Source organism: Xyrauchen texanus, chromosome 42 (genome assembly GCF_025860055.1).
Source record: "Xyrauchen texanus isolate HMW12.3.18 chromosome 42, RBS_HiC_50CHRs, whole genome shotgun sequence".
Classification (NCBI taxonomy): domain Eukaryota; kingdom Metazoa; phylum Chordata; class Actinopteri; order Cypriniformes; family Catostomidae; genus Xyrauchen; species Xyrauchen texanus.
In genome coordinates, this window is record NC_068317.1 from 14,809,782 (window position 1) to 14,826,691 (window position 16,910).

At 38.3% G+C, this 16,910-nt stretch overlaps 1 protein-coding gene across 3 annotated transcripts in view; it reads right to left on the minus strand.

The window, feature by feature from the left end:
• dlgap1b (discs, large (Drosophila) homolog-associated protein 1b) overlaps positions 1-16,910 on the minus strand; it is a 174,981-nt gene that overhangs the window by 4,458 nt on the left and 153,613 nt on the right. For 2 of the 3 annotated variants that reach the window (XM_052114909.1, XM_052114908.1), the window contains exons 7-11: positions 11,384-11,772; positions 10,329-10,411; positions 6,270-6,685; positions 3,041-3,132; positions 2,376-2,528 (exon numbers count right to left, since the gene is read on the minus strand). In XM_052114909.1, the coding sequence (XP_051970869.1) occupies positions 2,376-2,528; positions 3,041-3,132; positions 6,270-6,685; positions 10,329-10,411; positions 11,384-11,772 (1,133 nt within the window). Of the gene's footprint in view, positions 1-4; positions 297-2,375; positions 2,529-3,040; positions 3,133-6,269; positions 6,686-10,328; positions 10,412-11,383; positions 11,773-16,910 lie in introns of those variants that run through there. The other variant, XM_052114910.1, reaches the window with a different exon arrangement.

Consider the following 16,910-nt stretch of genomic DNA (forward strand, 5'->3'; position numbering starts at 1 on the left):
TAGTGCAGCCGCTATCTCTATCGCGTAACATAACGCAATGGCAATGCATGCAATAGTGGGGAATGCTTTCATTGTTGTGTCTGTGTGATTGGTCATTGGTGGTGTTTAGTAGCACTTAAGTGCCAGCAATCAGCTATACATGTTAAGTTATAGAGTTCAGTGGTGGCATGACTGTTATGGGGGCTGTATGTGCCAGTATAAGAGTTCAGCCTGACAGCCATTTGGCATGAGGTAAATGGGACCACTGGAAACGAACCACATGCAGCGTGCATTTTTGGGCCTTCAAAACCAGATCACTGTCAACAACAGAACACATCAAATAATGAGGTCTGGATAGAAAATTAGCAAAATAAATGAGAGCACAACATGCAACAATCATAAATAAAATGATAGAATAAACATTAAAATAATATATACAGAACAAAATCATGAAGCAAGAGACCTTAGTCAGAGAAGACTCCATATTTAAAGACCACCATGGCTTGACAAACACAGTTTATTTGACCTGTATTGACGTATTTCCAGCCTGATCTTATGAACATTACGTGACCGTTGCAAACTAAATTACGAGCCTTATTGCATGTTTTGATGCATTTTCCCAGTGAAATGTCCAGCAGGGGGTGCCAAAAGGGTGTTTGATATCATAACATAGCAGTGTGCGAGAAATAGTGTAAGAAATGTGTTCATAAAGTCATAATCAACCATTGCACATGAGATTTGTGTGAAAGTAAATAAAACGCACAGTTGTTGTAGCGCCTCACTAGGGATGTTGTAATTATACGGTTTCACTATTAACCACAATTAAAAATGTCCCGGTTAATTTAACCGTAAATCTTTTTAATCTACGGTTAAAAACTGTAGATTTTTTATTTACATGTGACAAAAATATTATATATATATAATGTAAAGATATATAATATAAAAGCTTTTCCTGTGTAGGCTTAAATGTGAAGATCTCTTGCGCTTGTGCCTGGCGGGTTACTGCCTGTTGCTATGGTTACAGACGGTGGCCCCTTGGAACTCGGTTGGGTGTCGTGGAACGTAAACTTTCAATTCTGGAGCTTAAAGGCACAAACTCCAAAATATAAGAGAGAAATTCGATCTACCAGACTCATATCCACCAAAAAAGCGACGTAATCGGCTGTTTGATAGCATTTGAATGACTGAGGGTTACTGAACACGATGGATGGAAAGTAGTCAGAGGACAGAAGTCATATAAGGATACACATCCTACAAATTGGACAGGTTGACAGGATGTTCCACAAGTCGTACAACAACAAACTAGTGAATTTAACAGTTTTTGATGTAGTGCTTTTAAAGGGATGAACTGAGAGATGTAACTTTTTTTTATGTTCAAGCGTGCTGACAGCGTCCTATGCATTTGCATGTAGTTACTATCAATGTGTAAACTCATCATTATTTAAAGCATTGTTTGTGTACAAATTACACAAACAGTTACATCGAAGCGAATCATTCACTCCTGGGATGCAGATAAGCACTGTTTTGTGCCCTATGTTGGAAGGTCTATTTTTATTTACCTCCTTTATGTATTTTGTGTATTTAGCAGATTTCCTTTTGTATGGCTGCACTTAAGAGTCCATATATCCCTAACAGACATGTCCACTAACATGTTCAGTTGTGATAAGATATGAATTTGTGCCTCAGATTATCAATAATCGTAATACTGGTTAACCATGATTTTTTATCCGATGGTAATCTTAGTCAAAATACACACCGTGGAATCCCTGGAGTTCAAGGAAGAGCGCAAGGAAATTGTGGCAGAATTAAAAGTCAGTTTGCAAAAAAAAGTATAGTTACGTTCATTCTCTGACATTTGGTTTCGTATTTCCTTTTTAAAACAGGACGTTTTGGACATATTGAAGAGCTTATCCCTTTTTTAAATAACCATAAGGCTATCTTATGTCACAGACATGAACATGTTTTGATACTTGGTACTGCTCGTTAGAAGTCGGTGGCATTAAGAAAAGGAACATTCTCTTAGCATTTGATTGGACAAAATGAGAGTAAGATGGGTCATTAATATTTTTATTCCATTTTCCAAATTAAATAATGTATATATTCTAAAAGTTAACTTCATTTAGACTACCTCAAAGTTAACAGACATGGACTAAAAGCCACAAAACTCCAATTTTGATTTCATGGGGTCTTAAAAAAGTACTCTGACAAAGGTCGGTATATAGTAACAATAAAACAATCATGCAATATCAGTGGCATGTTAAAGTAACTTAACTCTATCTCTTGTGTGCTGACATAGTGGCACAAATGACTTCAAATTCAATGTGTCGAGCTTGGTATTGTACGTAATTTTTGAAAGAGTGTGTCATGCTTCTGGACATGTGATATTATGGCTGTACCTTTTTCTCGGGCGGATCTAGAGCTCTCCAGTTGTTAGCTTTCAGCTGGTGTAACTCATCAAATTTCAGGCTGATGTTCTCAATGGACAGCTGCAGCATATCCCAGAATCCTGCCAGATCCTGAGACACAGGCCGCGGGTGGGCGTTGGGATTCTGAAAAGAGAAATTAAAAACAAAACATCTGTTCATTTGGATCACAATACATAATATGTCATGCAATTAGATAACACTGATTTGGGTTATATTAAAAGTGGTGTAAGCTATTTTTGTATTATGCAAACAAAAATGTGACTGCGTGCCATGGATTTAGCCAATCAGAAGACTTTGAGGCACTTTCTGCTTATCAATCATTTTGCACTTTCACAGGGCAGCCCATATATGGGAAGCAGGAAGTTGAAATTGTGGTAGTGTGTTTCATTACAGATGCTTTTGACAATCTGCTCCATCTATGATTACAACTGTATAACAGAAGACTTCTAGGGCGGAGCTTAAAAAAGGGGTGTGTCTAATTCAGTGGCTGAAATTCATTCTGGCAGAAGTTCATGAAATGCTAAAATAGCTTACAGTACATTTAATGCCAGAATTAGTAATACTAACACAGCCATTCTGTATTCTGCCATTCTGCTATGCTCTGATTGGCTGACAAATGTGTCATTTATACATACCAAGTTTTCTTCGCAGAGCTCCCGGAACTGCTGGAATTTCTGTGACATTAGCAGCTGAGCGCTGCCCACTGCACTACGAATCTTGCCAAGGACTACACACACACACACACACACACACACACACACACACACACACACACACACACAGAAAAGAGATTCAGCCTTGAAAATCACATTCACTCAAACAAAACTACATTAAGAAGAACTGATTAAAACATCAGCACCTGTTGTATGCAACACAGAAATTTGTGAAAGTGTGTATTTGTCTGTGTGTGTGTTTGTGCTGCAAAAGCTTAGACACCTAGTTAATGTTTAAATGCTGTCTCTTTGAAGTGAGAAGGGGCTCATAAATATCTAAGGCTTGGGAACCCAAATGCAATGACCAAGGGGGAGTGTTTACCCTGCACACCAAACAAACACCCGCAAGAGCCAATGAGCCAAGAGAATCACTCACACACACAAACGGAACAAGATATAGAGTGAAAGAGAATAAATAGCATCAGATTACCAAACAGGGCTGAATTATCTTAAAAGAAGCAAATGTTTGCCATGCAAGTGTCGTATAATGACGTGAACAGTGGCCCAGATCTTGCCCGCCTGAGCAGGGACTGCAGCAAGCCTCTCTGGATCAGAGCCATGTGGCCATTTAAACAGAGATCCTATGAAATGAACTTGCACTGTTTAACATATGCAGCAACAAGAGACCATATGGCAAACAATGTGCTCACAGGACATGGAGATTAGCATATTTTAAGTATTCAGGAAAGGAGGGAAGGTTTAGGGAAGATAGAGAACGAAAGCGAGAGTGAAATGAGAAGGATATAGAAACAGAGTGCGTGGAAAAGGAAAAACATACATAAAGAGAAAGAAACAAGGGAGACAGGGTGGCTCCCTGCTGGTAGAAATGTCTGGTATGTGAGAGAGAGAGACAGACAGGAGATGAACAAGCAGGCTTTGTGACTGACGTGAAGATGGTTACTGTGGCATGCGTGGGTGTGTGTGCTTGATCTGGGAAAAAGGTGGGATGCGAAAGAAAAAGAGAGACACTGGACAGAGATAACCAGACTGTGACCTTGTGCACTGATAGTTTTGTTGAAGTGGCTGATTATTCTGCAAATAACTTTGACACGGCCTCCTATAATGTCACTCTAAATATAGTCTTGCACGGAACACAAATTAGTTTAAACAATTTGGTTGAATTTGAAAATAAAGCTCTAATATAAACAGAGCTCTATAACTGCAATTACAAACTGGTTTAGTCTGTTTAGTGTCTAAAAGGCAGACAACAGTTCCCAAAAATACAGTCAAATCACACATTGCACCTATGATGCCCAAAACATTCTGTTAAATCGAACATTCCAAATGCACCTATGATGCCATGAAATTCTGTTAAATTGATCACAAACGTGACAATAATGCAAAATAAATAAATAAATAAAAACAATGCTGTCAAAACAACCATTCTAAATGCACCTTAAACAGCATTTCAAACAAATGTTACGAACACACATAATGCACCAATGATACCCAAAAAATGCAACTGAATCGAATGTTAAAATGTGTGTATAATGCCAAAAACATGCTGCTGAAACGATTATTACAAACACATCTTTGAGGGTCATACAAAGTTGTCAACATGAATTTTCAAAAGACACATACACCTATGAGATGTCCAAAAAATGTTGAATGTTACAAATGTGCATAAAAAATGCCCTCAAAACTAATGTTCCAAATGCACCTTTAATTTCAAAACAATGCTGTCACAAGGAAGAACAAATAATCTGCTGAAAAAAATGCTATAAATGTGCCAAATGCGTCTATAATGACCAAACATTTTTTAAATGAACATTCCAAATGCACCTTTGATGCCTAAATAATGCAGTCGAAACAAATGTTCCAAAACCACAGAATGTGCCTATGATGGTCAAAAAAATAAATAGAATCAAATGTTAAAAATGTGCCAATAGTGGCTTAAAAAATGCCGCTGAAATGAACATTCCAAATGTACCTCTGAAGACCAAACAATGTTATACAATTCCAAAACGCGCCTTTTTTTTCTAGACACGCATATAGTAATAAAAAAGTTTTTATTAAAAAACATAAAAAAATGTAATGTTCCAAACAAATATCCGTTCCAATGCCTGTAATCAGTGGTGTAGTAGCGTCGGAAGAGGTGGGTATACTGTGAATTTATTAAATAAAATAAAAATAGAACATGTACCCAGCCTCTAAAAATAGTGTTCAGTACACTACTATGAACCATGGTGTTCAATATGTATTTAAGTAGCAAAGACGCTGACTACCACCCCTGGAGTTCGCGAGTTAGAATCCAGTGTGTGCTGAGTTACTCCTGCCAGTTCTCCTAAGCAACCAAATTGGCCCAGTTGCTAGGGAGGGTAGAGTCACATGGGGTAACCTCCTTATGTTCGCTATAATGTGGTTCTCGCTCTTGGTGAGGCGCGTGGTGAGTTGTGTGTGGATGCCGTGGAGAATAGCGTGAAGCCTCCACACACACTACATCTCCGCGGTAACGCGCTCAACAAGCCACGTGACAAGATGCGTGGGCTTACGGTCTCAGATGCAGAGGCAACTGAGATTTGTCCTACGCCACCTGGACTGAGGCGAGTCACTACGCCACCACGAGGACTAAAGCGCATTGGGAATCTGGCATTCCAAATTGGGGAGAAAAAATGGAAAAAAATACTTTATATTTACTTTAATTAATAAACAAATACATACATAATAAGTAATAAACTGTTAAGCACTATATATAAAACTGTAGTAATGTCCACATTAACTTAACACGTTGTCTTGTATTACCATATATAGCATACGTAGCATAAGAATGAATGGTTATTTGTTTTATTTGTGTACTATAATGTGCTTTTCTATGTAAAGTGAAATTGTTTTCCTACTTAGAAATATCAATTGAAATGATCTGACATCACGAGAAAAAGGCACCACCGACAGTAGTAAAAGCTTGTTGTTCTGGCGGCCATACGTATCATCTCTTTTTTAGGTGGGCATGCATAAAATCTTAAGAATGATAGGTGGGCATACGATGTATGCCTGCATATGTCCTAGATTACACTGATTCCTATAATGCCAAAAAACTGTCAAACTGTTCCAAATGCCTATAATGCCCGAAAATGCTCAAACAAATGCTCCATATACACTTATACTGCAGCTCACTTGGCCTTGAGACAGACATTATCTTAGTGCTACTCACTCTCTTCCGGCAGCTCATTCTTTTGCTCATCATGCTCCATTTGTTGGCACCACCCCTCCATCCTCTCCACCTCTGCCTGTAGCAGCTTCAGAAACCAGCGTCCGTCCTGCGGACACACGGACACTGTCACTCTGCCCCCATATTCTTCCTCCATCGCTCCGTCCATCCAGGGGTCTGGCGGGGGCAGAATGGACGGGTCGAAGCCCACATCACAAAAGTCATCCTGGGCACAGGCATGGTAATGGTTTCCAGATCCCTGGATGCTGACAGTGCAGGTGGCTGCATCTTGGGATGGTTGGTGGATGATTGGCCCCTGGTAGGTCTGTGCAAACTGGTCGTCCCTGAGACCCTCCAGAAGGTCAAGATCAGCTTGAACGGCAGTGGTGACGCTGTTAGAGCGTGTGACTCTGCGATGGCTGGAGAGAAAAAGGGATAGTGTCTTTGTTTATTTTTGTTATTTTTTGTTGTTGCATGTAACTGTTTACATTTTTGCTGATTCATGATTTTAGTTAGTTTGTGTTTTACTGTTTAAATTTAGCTGGAAAGCCAATAAAAGACTGTTTAATGCTAGTTTCCATTGTGACAACTTACCCCAATATAATGTGATAACATACCCCACTATTGTATCATGATCTATTCCTGTATCTTGCTTTAATACTGCATTACTATCATCGCTCCATTCCAGGAGAGTGATAGCATATCCGTTACATTCTGTATTATCAGATGTTCTGTAATTGTATTAAAATCTGAATTTTCACATTACTTTGTCAAGACACTCGTGTTTTGAATGGGCCTTTACAGTCAGAACAGAATGGACTGAACATGGTTATTTTCTGCTAACTGTATTCTATGACATTGTCTACAAGTGTAACAAAAACACACACACATAAACACGCAGACACACACTTCCTCTCCTCTCAGTATAGAGATGGATAACATTTCAAAGTGATCTGGCTTAGCTCTGCTACCCTGTGATTGCCTGAGGTGTTTGTATGTGTGTATACTAGAGAGGGAGAACACCTGCTCTATTCAGGTGCACTGAAGCATGTGGTCATCTCTCACTGTACCCTGAGTGGCCGTCGCTTTACCCTGAGTGTATGTGTTTGAATCTTTGATGCTATTGGATTGAACAGTAAGGATTATATATATATATATATATATATATATATATATATATATATATATATATGCACACATTGCATATATTAGCCATAACATGTAAGGAATAAATAGAAAAAAAAAATACATGGACTTCAACAACAATACTCATTCTGGAATGTTTGCTGTTTACAGAGCCAAGGGCTGTTCAAAAGACAGGAGTGATATTTCAGGACAGCTAATTAAGTGATATCTCTCAGGTAATTAAAGCATTTTTGAATGCCATTCCATGTAAAATCACTTATAGAACATTTAACAATCACTCTATTTACCCATTCATCAAGTTATCTAAACATCTTCCTCCAATTCATTGTTGGGTTCTGATATATTTTATCAGTTTTAACCATTTGTTTTCCATTAAAAACCATTTGTGAAAGTTAAATGTGTGTGCCAAAGAGGCCTGCTTCATATCAGCTAACTACTTCCTGTAGAGAGAAAGAGAGGGAGAGTGAGACAAATAAATAGAGTGCAAAAGAGAGAGAGAGAGAGAGAGAGAGTATACATTTCTAGTTCCGCTCACATGGTAGTAATCACTGCATTCTGTAAATCATATCATAAGAAAGTGCTTGAGTTTTTGGGAGTGTGTGTGGTTCTCATGTTCACTGTAAAATGTTGCAACGTCTGTCTATCTATCTATCTATCTATCTGTCTGTCTGTCTGTCTGTCTGTCTGTCTGTCTGTCTGTCTGTCTGTCTAAGTGTAGCAGTTGTCAATACTCTCTATGTTATGAAACATGTCTTACTACCTGCTGTAGAGCACTTGCCCAGAGCACTGGAAGCAAGGTGTAATTCATTCAGGACACAACCACAGGGGAGGACAACTTATTTCTTAATATCCTTCATTCCTAGCCCAAGGAGGAAGAGAACGAATGTATGACGTGCTAAAGGAGTCTCTTCGTACAGTTCAAGGATTCTGACTTCAGCAGGAAAGAAGAGCAGACCTGTGCTAGAGGGCCTGTCTGTGTTAAGGCATGCTTCAGCAATGTTCAAATACCGGCGACCTGTACAATTGTGCGTGTTATGTGTGTCCCTCTCTCACCGTCTGGGAATCTGCTGCCCTCAACTTCCCAGCGCAAGAAGCCCCCATACATATACGGACACACACATTAAGATTTTTTATTTTTGGAAAGCTAATTATAATTACTATATACTGACCCTAGAACACACTCTAACCCTACCCCTAAAAGAACAATGCTTGCATTTTAATAAAAATAAAATAAAAATAATTAGCTTTATTTATTAATTGATTTAGGATGTCCCGAATGTCTCCAAAGGGAGGGCTTGTCAAATTTAGCTCACTTATGGGAATAGTCATAGCTAAGTATGTACACAAGGGCTGCACGGTTTGGACAAAAAGTCAACATGATTATGATTATTTTGAAAAATATTGTGATTGCATTTGAACTGTGATAAGTGATTCATTTTTTATCAAAATTGGTTACTGTTTTGCCCATGTTCTACTTGCCAATAAAAAGTCTTAGGCTACTTTTGGAGGTTTCATACATATTAAAAAACAAAACAAACAAAAAAAATACAGATATTTTTCCCTTCAGCCACAAATAAATGAATAAAACAGTGGAAAGAAAAAAAAAACACTTATTCCTACCTATTCTATAGCCTACCTGTTTTTGTCCACTTTGTGTTACTGTCTCAGCCCACTATTCATCATCATTATTTTTTGGAACCCAGTCAACTTGAATATTATGTTATTGTAATATTATAATAAACATAGATTATTATTATTTATTATACAAAAATAATATATTTCTGTAATGCACAGGTCATTGTTATGCGATCCAGTTAAACCAAAGGGTTCTAAACCATCAAGATTTTATTTTGACGACATATACATTAAATATCTGTGTGTAGTTGAATTTACAACAACTGAATAACAGGATTATCATTTTAACATCTCCAGGTGCCATAGGGTGTATTATTTGTATTTGTATATTAACATGTAGCAGCCAAACATATTTGGAATTAAAACAGGGGTGCTCACACTTATGGAATAAGATCTATTTGACATGTTATTATAGCAAGATCTACCATCCGTGCCTCTCTTTCCCTCTCCCTTTTTCTCTCATACCCTTCCACTGAAATGTGCTAGGCCGGGGGATCAGTCATCGATTTTCACTGACTTGAGTGTCGAATGATAACGTAACTGACTATGTTACTAACTTGCCCACAAACAAAATGCTGCATAATAATCTGGGTTTGTGTGTCTTACTTCAGGTTTTATCAGCTTCTTGTTCAAAACCAGCAATTTTAGGGGCCGGTGCAGAGCCAATTTTTCCAGCCCAAAATGGAGCCTGATGGTTTAAGGGGTCTCTATCTCTCTGTCCCTCCCTCTCACAGGGTGTCAGAACTGTGACATTTGAGGGTGTGTGAGTCAGAGTAAGCAAAGGAAAGATGGGAGAGAGAGAGAACTGACAGAGAGGGCTGATAATTGACCATGTCTGTGACCCAGCAGCTAGCCTGCTTCATAATGGGCACAGCAACAGATGGCCATGCGTGCACGTACACACGTACACCCACACACCCACATACACACACAGAGCAGCTGTCTCTCTGCCTCTCACTCCTTTACCCTTTCAAGAGGCCCCAAAGTCCAAACCACCATGATAGAAACAGCTGTGTGTGTAAAACTAAGACAGAGAATGGGAGGGTCTTTGTCACTGGAGCATGTGCTTGAACTGACAACTCTCTCTCTTGTTTACTTTTCTCTCTCCTGTTCAACATTTCATATTTTGACAGCTTTCTTTGTAACAGTCTTTATATCCATACTGTTTATAATGACTATTCATACAAGCAAATGATTGGGGTTAAATGCTGTACAGGTCCTGGAATATGCATCTGTAATGTTTGTGTGTGTGTGTGTGTGTGTGTGGGGGGGGGTAGTCACCATCTCTCGTCCTCTACTTGAATGCCCACCGACTGAAACTTGCAATGCACTTCTGATTGGCCAGTTTCCTCAGGACCATCCACCTAGGCACAAACACACACACACACACACACACACACACACACATACACGTCTGGATGTCACCAGCTAATTTGAATGTGTTGTTGTTTGTAATACTGTGGTGTATATCATTTTTCATTTTGTAAATATTGCAATATGAAGTTAACATCTTGCACAAAGAGTATACTATATCAAATGATGTAGGTGCACAGAAAGTATGAATTTATTATAAACATGCAAATTGTACTGAAATGTGCACACAACATATGGCACACTCGATTATCAGAGAATGTACTGTGTAGAGAACAGTGTTCTCAGTGTACTGTGTTGCTCAAAACCTAGTAAGCTATTTAGACAGCATTTTTGGGCATCATTGCATACACTATATTGGAAAATACAACAGATAATATTCTTGTGGATAATGCATGTGTCTCAAAATCTAGTGTGCTGCCTAAATATACAACATTTCTGGGCATTGTTGCATACACTGTATTGGAGCATACTTAACAATCTGAGAATACTATGTAATTTACACTATGGCTATTATACATTATACATTGACACACACTCAATCCTCTGACAATATTCTGTTTTAAAACCTAGTATGCTGCAAAACTTGGCAACATTTTTGGCATCATAGGGACATTCATAGAACATTCCAAATACACCCATGCCAAAACTTCTGTCTAGGAAGGCAGCTCACTAGGTTTTGAGCAACAGCTAATATATTTTTACAGTATACTGTATATACTGTGCATACATATATACATACTGTACATATATGTATATACATATACAGTATTCACGTGTGTGTATATTGAGTGCTGTTTACTTCTTTCCTTCAAAGAAGACAAAACTTTAAAAAAGTTCAAAAAATTATCAGTATTTCTTGTTGTCTTTGTTACTTTGGTACAGTTTATGTGACAATATTCTGTAACCCTATAGGCAGACACAGATGTGGAATATATGAGAGTATGCGTGTGTGGGTGTCCAACCTGTATTCCAATGGACAGGCACTTCCTTAGGGCATCTCTCTTAGCGTCCTGTGAGATGTGTGTTACACTAGCAGTGGCGGTTGCTGTAGTGATGGTGATAGTGCTGTTGGTCACATGTTGGCTGACTGGGCCATGGACTTGAGCATTTGCTGCCTCAATGGCTGCCGTCAGAGCCTTCATGCTATCGATGCTCTCTGTGGAGTTGCTGTGGCCAGACTGGGCCGCTGCTAAGGCCCGGTTAGAAGGGCCTGAGCCTGTTAGCTCATTGTAGGCATCCTGGGCTGATTCTGTGCTACTCTGGGCTGTTATGGAGATGTATGGTCTGGTGGGTGTTGACCTGGGAGGGACCGGGGGTGGAGTTTTCTTGTAAGTGGTTATACATGATGATACTGCGGAGTAGAAGGAAGTGATAGGTTACTAAGGGTTGCAAAACAAATGAGTGTATTCCTCAATATAAGGGACAATTATGTGGTAAGATTAATTAACAGATCAAGAATAAACCAAGACAAAAAGTACATTGTGTGTGATGTGAAAAAGCAAAAGAAACTATTTAATTTAAGTAATTTAAAGTAAGTAGAGTTGAGTTGTTATTAGCCTAGTGTCAGCAGAGTTCAGTAGAATACAATTCTAAGTAGAACAGAGCAGATCAAACTGAGATGACTTGTGTAGAATAGAATATATATGTGTAGAATTTAATATATTAGAATATAGTTAGAATAAATTTGGGTAGCATAGAGTGAAGTTAAACAGCAGACAGAAAAGAACTGGAAAGAATAGAGTAACTATAGTAGAAAAGATTTGAGTAGAGTTATGTAGAATATGATAGAGTAGAACAGAGTAGATAGAACAAAGTTGACTTGTGTAGAGTAGAATAGATTTGAGCGAAATGTTATATAGTATAATAAGATTGAGTAGAATACAGTTAAAAAAGTCAGGTGGAACAGAGTTGACTAGAGAAGAATAGAACTGAACAGAGTTCAGTAGAATAGTAATAGATATAATGGAACTGATTTGTGTAGAGTAGACTAGATTTGAGTTCAACTGAATAGAGTAGAACAAAGTTGGTTAGAACAGAGTAGACAGAATAGAGCTGGGTTGAATAGAGTTGACTAAAGTAGAACAAAGTTCAGTAGAATACAAAAGAGTAGAACAGACTACACAGAACAGAGTTGGTAGAATTTAATACAATCGAATAGAGTTGGTTAGAATAGAGAGAAGTAAAACAAAGTATACAGAATCAAGTTGGGTTGAACAGAGTTGACTAAAGTAGAACAGAGTTCAATAGAATACAAAATAGTAGAACAAAGTTGATCGAAAATATCTGATTAGTAGAATAGATTTAAGTAGATTTGAATAGTGTAGAATAGAGTTAGAACAAACGTGGATGATATAGAGTGAAATAAAACAGTTGACAGAATAAAGTTGGGCAGAACAGAGTTGACAAGAATAAAATATAGTTAAACAGAGTAGTGTTCTGTAGAATACAACAGAGTAGAACAGGACAGATAGGACAGAGTTGACTTGTGTAAAGTCAAATAGAGTGAAGTAAAACGACAGATTAGACAGAATGGAGATGGGAAAAATGTAGTTAATTAGAGTAGAATATGGTTGAACACAGAACAATTAAGTAGATTAGAACATTATAGACTTGATGTGATTAGATTAGAGAAAAAATTAAGTAGAGCACAGTTATTCTAGAGTATTTCAGGGTGCCATAAAGCAGAACAGCATCAAGTTTTTTGTTTTTTTTTTGTTTTTTTGAGTGTGTGAAGTATTGTACAATAAAACAACAACAAGAGTTTGGCATGACTGTCCCAAAGTCATCCATCTATTTCTGCTCTCTGTGTTCTTCCTGCCTATGTTTCTTAGAATAGCACAGCTGCTGGGGAAGACTAAACACTGTGTGTATGTGTGTGGGTGTGTATGCGCACGCATGCATGTGTGTGTGTGTGTGTGTGTGTGTGTGTGTGTGTGCACAAAAACTAAGTGGCAGTCCATTTTCTTACAGCTCCCTCATTTCCTGCTTTGGCAGGAGCAGGTTAGAGCAGGCCCAGACACACACACTCACACATATTACTGAACACACAAAGGGAAAGGATTAGATCGGAACATCTCTCTTTTTCCTTTATGACATCTGAGTGTACATGAGAGTGTGTTTGTGTGTGCCAAAACCCATCTGTTTTAGATTATATCTCTGTAAGAAGATCATATTGGTGTCTTTTAACAGCTCTGAATGTCTCTCTCTCACATACACAGTGCAGAAAGGATGTGGAACAGGTCTGTGATGGCTGTGTATGTGTATCTATAAACTGGGTCACAGTGCATTGGGAAAGTAGGCCAGGCTTTCTCTTTAAACTATTATACCAACCCAGCCAAGCACTTTGTGTGGATCTGTGAGTGCTTGTTCTCACCTGTGTGTATAAGCTTGTGTCATGTGTCAAACTTGTATTTGTGTGTTCTGTGACCCACCCAGTCCTGCGGTTTTCTTCTATCGCCATTACACACTGCTATCTCTCTCTCTCTATCGTTGTGACAAAAGGCAAACCACATTTCAAATAGCCCAAAACATCCATGACCTGGAGCCCTTTAAAGCAGTCGGATGTGTTTTTCCAAGCAAAAAACAATCTGGCTTTTAACTGTTATCACACACTACTGTAAAAACAAATTCACACTGGGCTCTGATCTCGACATATTGCCGGGGTCAATGCCGGGGAGCGTTCTTTGTGAACGCAAGCCACAGCCAGAAATGGTGTGTCATAGTGATGATGTATTTATCATGAAATGGAGAAAGTCTGTATCAGAATATATATATATATATATATATATATATATATATATATATATATATATATACACACACACACACAAAACATTTAAATGGCTGTCATACATTGCCATTTTCTCATTTGAGGCATTGTGTGAATATAAAGTAAGTAAGTTTTTTTCTGACCCCCCCCCCCAAATCCAAGTAAAGGAATTAATGTTTTCATTGTAAAGATCCGTTCAACAAAGAAACAATCGGCTGTAATTACAGCATTACAAACCTGCCATGATCAAATAAATTCCTTTGGCATTCAAAACACTGCTCACACAATGTCAGAGCAGTATGGTGCGCTTGAAGTCTGCGATGTATGAATACTTTGGATATTTAAAATGTTGATGATGGTAACCTAAATTGTCTCGAAAAAAGAGCCATCTCATGCAGGAAACTCCAAACCTGAAGTACAATCTCCATGAGCATCATCCCAAGGAATTAGCGAAGATAAATCTAATTGTAAATACATTAAGTATATAGGCTAATAAATTATAGACCCTCCTAAATAAGAAACACATTTCAGAATATTTGTAATAACAGTTTTAACTCGCCGGAGCGCTTGAAAGGCCAGCTGTTTGTTCATGCATTTATTTTCTTAACCCTAAAAGGCCATTTTTTATACAACATATTTGGTTTTCTTTCAAATATACCTTTTTCCCCCTAAATTTTTCAGCTTGTAGAATCATATCATGAAAAAAATACCTTGACATTTGCCTCTGTCACAGCTGTGGTGAGTTTGCCAGTTTGTTTTGTTATTTTCTCTCCCTCATGTCTCACAGGCATGGCCGGCATGCATAGTCGGCATTTCCATGGGAACGTTGATTGTTCCCAGGGGAACGCTGATCATGCCACTGATTAGCATGCCAATCAACACCTGTTCTCCTCTAATTCACTCCTTCTTAAGCCCTTCATGTTCTCAGTATCTTTGCTAGATTATTGTTCTGTGTGAATTAACTAACCTCCCTCTCTCTGCCTAGTTGGTCCTGTGCCGTGTATCTGTTGGTTGTCCGCGTGTTGGGTGTGTGGTTGACTTCCAGTTCGCTGCGTACTATTGTTTGTACTGATGAACGTGGTACCTTCAGCCATTTGGAAATTGATCCCAAGGATGGAGACTTGTGGAAGTCCACAATTTTTTTCTGAGGTCTTGGCTGATTTCTTTTGATTTTCAAATGATGTCAAGCAAAGAGGCACTGAGTTCGAAGGTAGACCTTAAAATACATCCCAAGTCACACTTCCAATTCAGTACACCCCCTTTCAGAAGCTAATTGTCTAATTGTCTAAATGCTTGATGTAATTTTCTGGAATTTTCCTAGCTGTTAAAAGGCACAAATAACTTGTAACCCACTGGAATTGTGATATAGTCAATTAAAAGTGAAACAATATGTCTGTAAATAATTGTTGGAAAAATTACTCATGTCATGCACAAAGTAGATGTCCTAAACGACTTGCCAAAACTATAGTTTGCTAAATCAGTGGAGTGGTTAAAAAAATTATCTTTAATGACTTCAACCTATGTACATTTCTGACTTCAACTTATATATATATTTAGAGAGAGAGAGAGAGAGATTCACAGTCAGCTCCAAAAGTTCAAAGATACATTTGTATAATTTTGTAATAATAATAATAAAAAAAAAAAAACATGTCTGCCAATAAAAGCGTACACAGAGATACCCCCTCCACACAAAGGAATGCCAGAAAGGTCATTGGGTTGTCTGGACTCCACAAAGTGAAAAGGAAATCAGTTTGCCAAAGTCTTTTCAAAGGCTGGACGTCTCAGCCAAGCTCAAACATAGTGTTTTTACAACATGGGCCACCACAGTATGAAATAGGTTACTCTTTAACACCAGATGTGTAGAATATACAGTATATCCCAAACTTACTTCTTTTTACACACAAAAGTACATTAAAAAAAGACAGGGTATAAAAACAAGTCATGCCATGTTAACAGCTTTATGGACTACCTCACAGTTTCCACGGATACTCTTTGATGTTTGGATCATGGAAGCGTCACGCCTCCAAAACCACACACACACACACTCTCTCTCTCAAGGCCATCATGTTTATCCAACATTTGGGAAGTGGAGTGTGATAGAGAATTCCTGAACTCCACCTGGCAGGAACGGAGAAATAAAAACTTTCTAGTCCAGCTTTCTTTCAACAGCACAGTCAGTCTAACATCTGCCGTTTTTAACACAGCGATCTGCTTACTACTGAGTTAAAGGTGAAATGTGTAATTTCTGCACCACTAGTGACACTAAAAGGAATTGCAAAACTAACAACTGTTTTTAAATTGGCTTTCTGAACACTCACATCTGTCATTGGTCGGACAGACAGATAGTACAGTCCCAAACTCACACCATTGGCTGAGCCAATGTTGCAGTGTCAGGTTGGTCAGGACGCTTAAACAAACATAGTAATGTTTTGGTATAGTTACAGTGTTTACACTTTTCTGTGAAACCAACACATGAATAATGTACTCATAGTTCTCCATGCATATTCAGCTGGGACAGATGAAAGTACTTTAACTTAAAATGAATCACGCACATCAATTAACCTAACTGTGTCCTGAAATCTTACACCACATCTACAATGAAAGTGAGTAATGCAAAAGAAAGAAAGAAAAAAAAGTACTCTAATTTTCACCATAAAAGTTGCCTACGCTGCAAACGTGCGCTAGATTTGTGGCATCATGGTTTTGCAGTTATACCGAAA